The sequence below is a fragment of the Phoenix dactylifera genome, chromosome 9 (assembly GCF_051530095.1).
Source record: "Phoenix dactylifera cultivar Ajwa chromosome 9, Ajwa_hap1_PhDact_Kaust_v1.1, whole genome shotgun sequence".
In the NCBI taxonomy this organism is placed as follows: Eukaryota; Viridiplantae; Streptophyta; class Magnoliopsida; order Arecales; family Arecaceae; genus Phoenix; species Phoenix dactylifera.
The window spans coordinates 20,497,746-20,510,172 of record NC_143198.1 but is presented as its reverse complement, the minus strand read 5'-3'; the positions used below and the strand labels follow the sequence as shown (position 1 = coordinate 20,510,172).

The window sequence follows — 12,427 nt, the reverse complement described above, 5'->3', positions numbered from 1 at the left end:
AATCCTGCTTGGGCACCCTCTGCGGCAAGTAGCAAATGACCCATCTCGACGGGTACCACCCTCCCCACCGGCCCACTGATTTGGGCACCTGGTTTTGGGGTTTCCAAGGTTCTGGCACGCCCCTCGAAAGTCCGCAAAACCAGACTGGTAGTGGGCTACTTTCTACCGTCTCGTCCTGTGTCCATAGCTCATAGCTGCGCTCCTTTCTACTTCCACGCTTCCCAGTTGATTTCTTCTGCTTGCATTCCTCTGGTTTTTTTTATCTTTGGTTGGGTCTCACTGTCTTGCGCTTGGTTTCTATATAAGTGAGGAGTTTTTTCTTGGAGGAGTAGAAGGGCAGCTCTCTACTTCTCCAAGATCTGAAAAAATGGATGGCTGTTGGTGGAAGCTTTCTGGTTTTGGAGCTGGATTTTGCTTGAATACGTTGAGGAAGGTAGCCTTTGCAGGCCTTACCTGCACCTTTGCACTGTGTAAGAACTCTCTCTGTGTGTATCTAACCTTTGAATTCTGTAAAAACCAATTATTTTACTCATTGTGTACTAGCTTGCACCTCAAAGAAAAGCTATACATACCACTTTCATTCAACACTTCAAAATTCACTGCATAATTTGGTATAATATCCATGGGGATTGGATTCCAGACTACAAAGAGAGTCTTTCCAAAAGGTTTGTAATGGAGAAAGGAGATTCATCTATCTAATAACCAAAGATCTCAGTGTTTCCCATTCAATCTTCAATCTTGATTCTTTCTTCTTGAAGTATAATTTGGTGGGCAATAACTGTGACTCTTGGAGGGCAGGTGGAGCCTTGATAGGGTCGATTTCAGGCGCGCTCAAAGGCCAGACCACGGAGACGGGGCTGTTCCGCGGCGCGGGCATTGGCGCGGTCGCTGGCGCGCTGCTCTCCGTCGAGGTGCTGGAGTCTTGCATCCAAGGAGAGCTGTCATCCAAGGTTAGAGCTTTAGAACAACATTAACATCATCATCACTACTATTCTTTCATCTACTTTGCCATATAACCTAGCTACTTATTTAATTGTCTCAGTTCACATCACCATTAAAAAAAAATCATCACAGTATGGTTGGGTCACCGTCCTTTAATGGGTCCAAACTAAGTACTCCTTTGATACTAATTATGTGGTGTGATCGGTGTGTAATTCAACCATTTGAAGTATGACAATGGATATCAGCCTTTTCATGTAAGTCTTGTGGTCCTGCAGATAGACTTCAGTCTTTGGACCAGTTGCTGGACTCATTGGCACTATTGGGTTCAGTTTGTAGACCGGCCAGTAGTTCGCCTATTGGGGATTACCCTCTCTTGTTTTGTCCTCCCCTTAAAAGAAAGATAGTCCTCTCTTATTCAGTTATGTGACTCATGTCTCCTATAACTTCCATGGTTCACAAAGCTGTGAGAATTATGCATAGGAATAGCCGTTGAAAGATCTATGGTCTCCATCCAAACTCCACTAATAGTTTTTGGATTGATATTTTTCTTTTTGATGACATAAATGCAGGTGGCTATATTTGGTAGCCTACTAAATGGGAAGATATTTCGAGAGTGGGTGAGCCCGGCAATGCTCAAAGCATACCAGTGGCAAGTAAGTAGTAGGTGAAACTAGTAGTGGCATGCCTCTACTTCATGACACTCTATCCCAACATATCTTAATGACATAGTAATGACTGATAGCGAATTGAACCTTATAGATCAATGCAATTGAAGCTAGTAATGGAGAGACCGCAGATCTATTCGATATCAGTAGAAGCATTGGTTTGTTGCCTGATATCATCAAGAGGCTTCCTGAGTTTGAGATCAAAAGTGGTGACAGTATCAGTTCATGCGGGGAGTTGATCTCTTGTGCTGTTTGCCTGCAGGTATGGTGGCCTTGACATACCTAATAATCCAATTTGTTAGGGTTCTTTTTGTGATTCACTGCGAAACCACCTCGATTCCTATGCATAATTCTTACAGCTTTGTGAACCCCATATATATATATATATATATATATATATATATATATATATATATATATATAGTTTACAATACTAGTATAATTGATATCATTCATTTTTTTGATTTTTTGCGTATATACCCTCCTAAATATTGGAATTTGCATGCCTACCCTTCTAAAAGTGATATTTGTATGTATATCCTCATTAAACACTTGTTGTGTATGTATACTTCTTTTTTTTTTTTTACATATCTACTGATGCCATCTAAAGTTGTTAAGAAGTTAGCGATTTAAAATTTAAATGATAAAAATATCCTTAGAGGATAAACATACAAAAAAATGTTTATAAGGATATACATGCAAAGAGTAATTTTGGAGGGTATTCATGCAATTTTATATATTTAGAAGGGTAGACACGCAATTTTTTTTTGATTTTTGCATAAATACCCTTATAATATTTTTCTATATTCTAATACATGCCCTTATATATGCATCTATAATAATAAATATTACAAGCCATGTTTCAATAAAATAAGATATAGGGTTGTTATAAATGAAGAAGAATAAAGTAGAATAAACCCATAATTAGTGAAAGAACTTTCTTAACTCCTTTTGTTATCTAATTGTCGAATCAATTTTTTTAGCAAATTTTTTACAGAAAATATTGAGGGGCAATATTAGACAAATCCGAATGTTAAAATGGGTTGAAATAGAAAAAAAATAAAATTAGAATTTTTTTGTATGTAAACCTTCCTAAATATATAAAATTGCATGAACACCCTCGCAAAGCATTATTTGCATATAAAGCCTTATAAATGTTTTCTTTTGCATATCTATCCATTAAGGATATTTTAGTCATTTTAAATTTTAAACCACTAATTTTTTGACGACATTAGATGGTATGGGCACATATACAAGAAAAAAGGAAAATAAATAGTATACACGCAAAAATAAGTATTTTATAAGGGTATACATGTAAATATTAATTTTAGGAGGGTATTCATACAAATTTCAATATTTAGGAAGGTATGTACGTAAAAAAAATCTTACACAAAACAAAATAATTTTTTGCATAAATACCCTTCTACTTATACCCTTATATACACATCTATAATATTAAATATTACAATAATTTTTCTATATTACAAGAATATAGAAAAAATAATTTTTCTATATTCTAATACATACCCTTATATATAAATCTATAATAATAAATATTACAAGTCATATTTCGATGAAATAAGATATAGCGATTGTTATAAATGAAAAAAGAATAAACTAGAATAATCTCATGATTGGTGAAAGAACTTTTTTAAACTCCTTTTGTTATTTAATTGTTGAATTAATTTTTTTTAGTAAAATTTTTACATAAAATATTGAGGAGCGGTACTAGACAAATTTGAGTGTCAAAACAAGTTGAGATAGAAAAAAATAAAGTTAGAATTTTTTGCATGTAAAATCTTCTAAATATGTAAAATTACATGAATACTCTCGCAAAGTATAATTTGAATATATATCCTTATAAATATTTTTTTTTACATATCTACTCATTAAGAATATTTCAATCATTTTTAATTTTAAATCACTAATTTCTTGATTATGTTAGATGGTGTGGGTATATATGCAAGATAAAAGAAAAATAAAAAGTATACATGCAAAATAAGTATTTTATAAGGATATATATACAAATATCCATTTTAGGAGAGTATTCATTGCAAATTTTAATATTTAGAAGGATATGTACGCAAAAAAACTCTTCATTTTTTTACTATCTTGATGCTTAGGTTAGAGCTTCTAAATAGATGAATTTTGGTTTTAATATTTTTTATGGTACATATCATGTTTGATGATTTGAATTTTGAATTTGAAAGATCTTTTTTTAATTTTAAAATTGTTAGTATCTTTTTCAAAAAGTTAACATAAAATGTATGGTCCAGCTTTTATTTTAACAATATCTACCAAAAATTTTTATTCTTGTGTGCAAAATATGAGCTATGTACTAAAAATTAGCCACTACAATGAGATTGTGACTTTTTCACGATTTATTCTTCCAGGATTTCAAGGATGGAGAGAGTGCAAGAAGATTACCTGTTTGTGGGCATTTCTTTCATGCGCTCTGCATAGATAGGTGGCTAGTGAGACATGGCTCTTGCCCTATTTGCAGGCAGGATGTGTAGGGTCTCATTTAGTTCTTACAATTTGAAAAAGGTATTCCAAGTTTGATGGCAAACCACCTCTAGCAATCAAGATTCAGATTCATGAAGGGTCAACAACTGGTCTAGTTATCCTAACATCCAGTTGCAGTCAATGGTGCCAAACTCATTGTGTAAACTTGAATTTATTGATTTAGACTGATAATTTCAGAAAAAAGGTTCTCATTTGCCAAAAAGATATGTGGTAGATTTTTTTGGAAAAATTATAGGGGCATCCCCTCAAATTAGGATCTATTCTAAGGACACCGCTCCAACTTTAAAAAGTTTCAAGCAGATCATTCAAGTTTCCAAGCTATTTCAAATTGATCTTGCTGTTCATCACTGTAAACAGAATAGTATCATATAATCATCATACCCTAGCATAATATTGTATTATGATTAAAATATCCTTTATATTAGTTCTTGTATGGTGAAGTATTGGCACAGATCTCAAAAAACTCTTAGTATACAATCTATTGTTGAGGATCATCCATAGATCTTAAAGCACTTCGAATATTTTCATTTATTTATCTGCATAGATCTTAAAGCACCATTAGTATATGATCTATAGTTAAGGATCACTTACTAAGCTTTTTCATTCATTTACTTGCACATGCACAGTTATCAAATCATTTTAAGTATATAGTCCATAGCTAAAGATCATCCATCACACATATCTCAAAGCACTTTGAACACCTTCAATTATCTATTTGCACAGATCTCAAAAGCTTATTTAGTATATAGCCTATAGTAAAAATTCTCCTATTGTAGAGATCTCAAAATACTCCGAATCTTTTTATTTATCCGTCAGCGTAGATCTCAAATCATTCTTTGTATATGGGCTATTGTTGAGGATCACCCGCGTGCAAATTTCAAAGCCTATCAAACTTTTTTATTCATCCATATGTATAGATCTTAAAGCACTTTTAGTACGTGACTAGGATTAGTTATTGCACAGGTATCAAGACACTCCGAACTTTTTCATTTATTTACACTATGAAGAGGGTGAGGGTATTTTATTCAAAGAGGTGGAGGATCAATTTGAAGTGGTTTGAAAATTTGAAAGATCTATTTGAAATTTTTTAAATTGGTAGGATGTGTCTTTGGGACATGCCCTAAGTTGAGGGGCCGTCCCTATATTTTTTTCTTCTTTTTTTATTTGTTTTTCTTGGTCGCTAACTACTTGCTTGGCCGTTGACTGCACCTATACAATATTTTCCTATTTCATGTCCCTTAAGTGTTGAGGGGCCATCCTTTTTTTTTTTTTTTACTTGGTCAAGTTTGCCAACTACTTGCTTCACAGCGCTAGCAAGGCCATTGACATCTCCGATATAATAATTTCTTATTTTAAGTCCCTTGAGTGGCAATTAGGAATGCCGAGTTATGAGTGATCCTCGATTCAATCTGGTTTTTTGTTCGAGCCTTAATTTTGGATTCATATTCAATCTAATAAAAGATCAGGTCGGATTCACAACTATAATTTTTGATCTACTAGGTCATTCGGGTCTGGGTTGGATCTAGAGTCTGGGGGCCTCCTTGGCCGTCCAGTCAGATTTTTGTTTTTCAGTCATATAGTGGAAAAAAAAAAGGAGCACAAGGATTTAAGTGGAAATAAGTGAACTGATACTTGAAATAGATACCAGAATACAAAAAAATAACAAATGGGTAGCATTCAAAATGTTGGTGCAATATTACACAGAGAGCCTAGATTGTTGGTTTGGAACCGAAGGGTCATAATTCAAGATGGCAACTCCTAATGGTCTAGCTACAGAATATAAAACCACTCGGTTCTAACTATAGTCTATAGATATATCTTGATTAATATCAATAGTCAAAGCCCCCATATGGAAAGACATACAAATCCAAACATTCATCACATAATGAGGGAGAGTAAGAGAGAGAGAGAGAGGTAATCACATAAGAATCTCCTACTTTTTTGTTCGCAAAGTCGCACTCTGACGTTGTCTGGACTTGACAGAAAAGAGCTACAAAAAATTCTCTTTTTTACTTAGATAATAAATATATAGTTAACTATGCATAAAAATTACAATATTCTTTACAATATAAATAAAATAATAAAAATGATTGTTACCGGTATAAGCTAATCATCAATACTAATAACAATAGATGTTTCGTAATCTTTCACCATATAATTAGTATGAGAAGGTCGGTTATCTACAAATGAAAAAAAATACGAAATTCATTTAGTGGCATGGGAGGTGATTAGTTAGCCGGTCAGGTTTGCTAGATTGAGTGTGCACTCATTAGCGGTGAGGCGGGAGATTCTGGCAGCAAGACATACGGCCAGGTACATCTTAGAACTGAACAGCTTGTGGTGTGCCCGTATGAGAGGCAAGTATGGTGCACACACTATGGCGGCTGACTTCCGAGTAGGGCATCACTACTTCTTTTGGAAGAAAATTTGTGCCCGTACTTCGACGGTGCTCTCTCTGATCAGGTGGGCCATCGGCAATGGGCAGTCCATGATGTGTTGGAGGATATTTGGGTGACCGAGCAGCCGTTGTGTCGGCTGCCGATGATAGTTGGTTCGGTGAGGCTGGCGGGTTGTAGAGTCGGTGATTTGATCACTCCAGGAGTGGGTAGATGGAATGAGGTGTTGATCCGAGACGCATCCGTTGAGAGGGTTCTGGCACTTCCAATTTCTGCTAGGGAGATGATGGACAGATTGGTTTAGACTTCGACAGGGAGGATGAAGGTACGTGCCAAGGATCTATAGGTACTGATGGGAGGGGAAACCACCGGACAGATCAATAGTGGGTGGATTTGGAGGATGTGCATCCATCATCGTGTGACCTTGTTCATCTAGAAGGTGGCGTGGGGCTGTTACTAACCAAGAGTGTGGTGGCCAGGAGGGCCGTGAGGACTACTCCGATGTGTGAGGAGTGCCTGACATGGAGGAGTTTATCAACCATGTTCTTCTCGGTTGCCCTCGGGTAGTGCAGGTTTGGAGGAGGGCTTTATTTCTTATACCATGGTCTGTGGGGTTGGATGAGGAGCTTCTACGCCATCTAAGGAATTTCTTGTGGAGATCGAGCTCTATTGAGTGGGGCATCACTTGTGCTTATTTGACCTATCCCATCTGGTTGGACAAAAACACCCGCTTCTTTGAAGGTAGGAGGACATCTCCGAGGTTTGTGGTGGATAGAGCTCTCCTTCATACTATTGAGATAATTAATACTACTATGACAACTTCATCCGAGATGGCTAGGGACATCTGGGACTCCCACTTTGCTGCTATAGCGCCTAGATTTATTCGTCTCTTGGGAGCCCCCGCCCCCTGGCCATCTTAAGGTGAATTTCGACGACAGTGTGTCTATTGGTGGAGACAAAGGAGGTATGAGTTTTATAATCAGGGATCACAACTCGTTATGCTTATTACTAAACTTGTTGAAGAGATGAAATAGAACCAAGGTCTATCTTTTTGATCAGAGGTTGAATTGATCATCAGAAGAAGCATTAGGCCAAAAATTAGGATACATTCTGGGAAAATGAAACTTCCATGGAAGAGAAGCAAATGAAACGCTTTCATAAAAATTCTCGATTCTTCTGATGGAGGGCGTCGCAACTATGACATGATGCTATAGCGACGGAGCTTAGGGTAGCTTGGAAGGGCATCACCTACGCGAGGCATATTCTAAGGCTGAAGTAAGGAGACTCGGCTACGGTGATTGAGTGGATTCGGAATGAGGATCGGCAGGGCGATGGCGACCCACTACTCAGGGATATCCACAGGATGGCAAGAGATTTTGGCTCATTTTAGGCTGCTCATGTGTATCGGAAGGCAAACAAGGTTGCAGATTCGGTCGCCTCCTTCGTTGCTCACTACTTAGGAAAGATCTTTTGGACATATTTTGTAGCCGCCCCTCCACCCTTATGCCATCTCTTTTTTCTCTACTCTGCTAGTTGTACTCATGCTAGAGTAGTATGAGCAGCCGTTGTACCAAAAAAAAAGAAATCAAAAATTGAAAAGTTTTAAACCACTAGTATATGATAAAGTTTATGGATTGTTTTAAAAATTGAACCTGCAAGATAAGGCAAGATGTCTCAAAGCCAATCTGGTGTGTATATTATATAATGCTTTAACCGTATCCAGGGATAGACTACTACAGAAATCATCCAAAACCTTGCTAGCAATGCTGAAGGCAGACTCAGATGCAGTGATAGACACAGGAATTGCCAAGATATCACGTACCATCTTAGATAATATTAAATATTTTGATTCATTGAATCTCCAATAGTCTAAAATGTCAAAATTTTGATTTCCTAATAAATGAACCTGCTCAAAAAAAGTACATTGCAAGTCATTTTTATTAGTAATATTGATTTATGTTTTTATGCAAATATCCAAATTAGAGATCATAAAGTATCTTCTCTTCCAAGTAAATCTCTATTTTATGACTTGGATGGTTGGGCAACTTTTTCTTTTTGGATAAATTCTTCATAGTCTTGCAAAAAAAAGAATCTCATCTCCTCTACCATGAGATGTAGACACCATCTCCTCCACTCGAACATGAGAGACATTTGCACCATATAATATTGTATAATGATCATAAAGATTTTGAAGAACATCATACACTTTCTTGATCTCACATGAAACACAGTCAGCATTACCATAGATTTTCTGAAACAATACTTAATAAGCTTCATTTTATGTCTTGGATTAAGAACAACCCCTACGGTAAGAATGTGAGAGCATTCTTTCCAATATTTATCAAATTTTTCTTGCATCTTTAAGACCATCATTGTCACAACTATATTTGAACTCCTAGATTCTTGAATCAATAGCATCTGGATTCTTCAAATTTTATAGAAATACAAATTTGTAGTTGGACATTTTGTTTGTGAAAAAATTCAATTATATGATGAAAAACCTTTAAGAAGTTACAAATAATAGTGCTTTTAGACCAATCTTCCTCAATTGGCGCATCTTCAAAATTAGGATCTCGTGCCTCAAGTTGCATAAACATATCCTTGAATTGTATAGCATCATCTAATATGAGATACATAAAATTTCAACGAGTATGTACATCTATGCATATCCTTTTCTTACTATTCATCTTTAATTGTTTCACAATTTCCATAAAATTTCTAATCTTTCTTGAGATTATTTTACATATTTAACAGCCTCGTGAATCCTATGAATAGCACCCTCCACTATCTTTAACCCATCCTTCACAATCAAATTAAGAATATATGCACAACAACGCACATGAAAGAACTTACCATCCAAAAGTAGATCTCTTCTAAATTGTCTTTGAAATTCCATGGCCATAATTGTATTTTTTGACAAATTATCAAGGGTGATTGAACCCAATCTTTTCTCGATATTCCAAGATAAACTATAGCTAGTTATACAATTACTAGTGACTAAACCCGTATATGATGAAAGAACCATCTTAAAATTGATAATATGGTTTTTAAGTTTCTAATCATTAGCAATGTAATATGCAGTGAGATACATGTATCCCAATGTCTAATTTGATATCCACATATCAGATGTTAAGCTAATTCTTCCATAGTTTGCCTTAAACAAATCATCAAGTCTTTTTTTTCTTTTTCATATGCTTTAAAGCAATCAGATGCCAATGTTGTCCTTGAAACAACATAAAATTTAGGTCTAAGGTTTCTAACAAATTTCTAAAAATCTAGGCGCTCAACTGTTGTATATGGAAACTCGTATAGAATTACCATTCTTACAAGATCCTCGTAGCTTCGCTCTTGATCAAATGAATAGGGAATCAACTCATTCAATGCAACACCATCTTTTGAAGTTACAATATCTATTAACTATTTCTGACTCCTATCAAGAATTTTTTTAGACTTACGATTCTTTGTATGTTTGTGAAAATGACTTGTTCCATTTTTAGGATCGGCTGCAAAAAAATAAAATGGTAGTAATTATATTTAGCCTTGTCCTTTTGGTTTTTTACCTCACTATAATGCTTCCATATCTTCGACCTCTTTTTTTCGCTTGCTTTGGAGCTATCTATATTAGAGGTCTCCATAGCTTGAGAACTACTACAACGAAATATACTTGAAACTCAGCTGTGTTTTCATTAATACTCATTATGGACATTAACCTATTTTCCACATAATTTAATAAAAATGTATAAGCATGAAATGCAACTAAATGATTGAGAGCTTGTTTCATATTTGTATTGCAAGAAGTTACTGAAGTATAATCATCATTATGGGATGTAGCAAACTATCATGCGTTGTGCTCATGCTGTTGAATTGCTAGCACTATATGTTTTGCATGTCATGTTGTGTTGACTATTGGCACATGATAGTGCAAAGGGATATGCTTTTGGTCCAATTCAGAAATGGGAGAAACTACTGATCATATAAGAAACCAAAACAGTTCATCATGTAAGACAATCCATATAAGAAGTAAAAAATCAAAAGAATACGGATAACCTTACCAAATTTTTTAGCTTTGCTCCCAAAAACCACCAAGAAAACTCAAGGCAAACTCCTCTAACCCTAACCCACTTCTCCAAATTCCCCAAACACAACCAGACAAAAAATTTTAAAATAAAATGTCGATGAAAAATTCCACCAAAATACCTCAAGCAAAACAACCGGCCAACCCCCTCTCTGATTCCATGGTTCACCAAAAAACAACCAAAACATTCAAAAAATAACCTAAATTCCTACTCCCAACCCGAATCTTCCTCCGATCAAAACTCCAAAAATCAAATCAAACAAAAGAAATCACCAAGCATCACCATCAAACTCTCCCCTCACCATTCCCCCCCTCCGCCTTCCCACTCCAAAACAAAACTAGAAAGCAGCTCAAAGCCTCAAAACCTCTATAAATGAAAAAATGGGGAAGCCGAAACGTAGTGGGAGGGCACGTACATTCAATTCTTGGAACCCTAATTTGTCGTCGATCCAACGATTCACGCACTGATAGAAATCGAGAAAACAAAGAAGAAAGTAAGAAAGATGAGAGATTTACCAACGCCACCTCGAGATATGATAGGGAAATACAGTCGATCACCTCTCTCTCTCTCTCTCTCCCTCTCCCCCAACTCTCCCTAAATATGTAGTCTAGGGTTTCGAAGGAGGCAGATACCTTGAGAGTCAGAATGAAGCACGCCAAAGTCATCGAAAGGCGACATCACAAGATGCCGAAATCACTCGATGCTAAAGAGATGCAGAATCTATAGTTTTGCACGACCAAAGGGAATTGAGATCGACTATGATATGCGATGGGCAAGAAGAATTGGCGAATCTACTATGACTAGGGTCTGTCGTCTGGGAGAGATAACGATGGCTAATGGGAATTTGCCGATCTAGGATGGTCGGACGGGTTGGGACTCGAGATGGCTGAAGAGAAGAGGGGAAGAGATGAAGCTTAGTGGAAAATCGAAATGACGAGGAATTGAGTATCACAAAATTGGTAAACGAAATGGTAGAAAGTAGAGACCAAGAGAAGACTTAAGAGTTAAGAGTCATAGAGCTTTGGGTCGTGCCTTAAGCATTAGCTGGGCGCTTAGGTTTGCACCCATGCGGCCCATAGGCGCAAATGGTTTAGCAGGTTTGGGTCGAATCGAGACGTAGAGTTGGAAACCCAAAATTACCTAAATTTCAAGCGGATTAGGTCGGGTCGATCCAGAATTCAGAAAACTCAGATCCAACATCAAAAATAAAACCGGTTCAATTTTACAATCTAACCCAGCCCCATGGGTCCTTTAAAATAGGTCAGATGGGGTTTAATCGTGACGTGTTGGGTTGGGTCACGAGTCAATCCGACCCATTTGCACCTCTAGTTACAATCGGGTTCAGGTCATATCGCATGAAAGAATGATTGATCTTCCTCCACGACATTGATCATTCGATTATACTCTCCACATATCTCAAAGCATTCCGAACTTTTTATGCATCCATCTTTGCGGATCTTGAAGTGGATGTTGCATAATCCAACCTGTTGGGGGGAAAAACAAACAGCTCCAAGGCCCGGAAACCAACTGCCGACACCCGACCTGAGGGCGGCCGAACTAAAGGCGCCCGACCTGACGCGCGACTTCGGTCTAAGCGCCCTACCTCGGACGCCCGGCCTAATGCCCGACCAGGCGCACGACCTCAGAGTTTGCCGACCTCGGGAGCCCGACCTCGCCACTCACCCACCACGGTCATGTCTTTCTGAAGCTTAACCAGAGGCCATATCCTGTCACCGTCGCTAACAATTAACGCGCATGACCTCTATAGACTTCTGGTTCACTCAACCATTAATGAGCATGGTCCCTGCAGACCCTCGGCTCA

General features: G+C 37.0%; 2 protein-coding genes across 2 annotated transcripts in view; one reads left to right on the top strand and one right to left on the bottom strand.

Moving 5' to 3' along the window:
- Positions 1-338: 338 nt before the first annotated feature.
- LOC103719115 (NEP1-interacting protein 1) lies at positions 339-4,450 on the top strand. Its single transcript, XM_039131853.3, has 5 exons — positions 339-470; positions 799-950; positions 1,512-1,595; positions 1,702-1,869; positions 4,001-4,450. The coding sequence occupies exons 1-5, from the start codon at positions 368-370 to the stop codon at positions 4,121-4,123; spliced, it is 630 nt and encodes a 209-aa protein (XP_038987781.3). The 5' UTR covers positions 339-367; the 3' UTR covers positions 4,124-4,450.
- The window catches only part of LOC120112559 (putative protein phosphatase 2C 58), a 36,402-nt gene continuing 24,550 nt past the window's right edge, over positions 576-12,427 (bottom strand). The window contains exon 6 of the mRNA XM_039132139.3: positions 576-938. The gene's annotated coding sequence lies outside the window, so the exon portion shown is untranslated. The remainder of the gene's footprint in view (positions 939-12,427) is intronic.

Coding starts and splice junctions, on each gene's coding strand:
- LOC103719115 (XM_039131853.3), top strand. CDS start 368: ATGGATGGCTGTTGGTGGAAGCTTTCTGGTTTTGGAGCTGGATTTTGC. Junction 951..1,511: donor AAGGAGAGCTGTCATCCAAG/GTTAGAGCTTTA, acceptor ACATAAATGCAG/GTGGCTATATTTGGTAGCCT. Junction 1,870..4,000: donor CTTGTGCTGTTTGCCTGCAG/GTATGGTGGCCT, acceptor TTATTCTTCCAG/GATTTCAAGGATGGAGAGAG.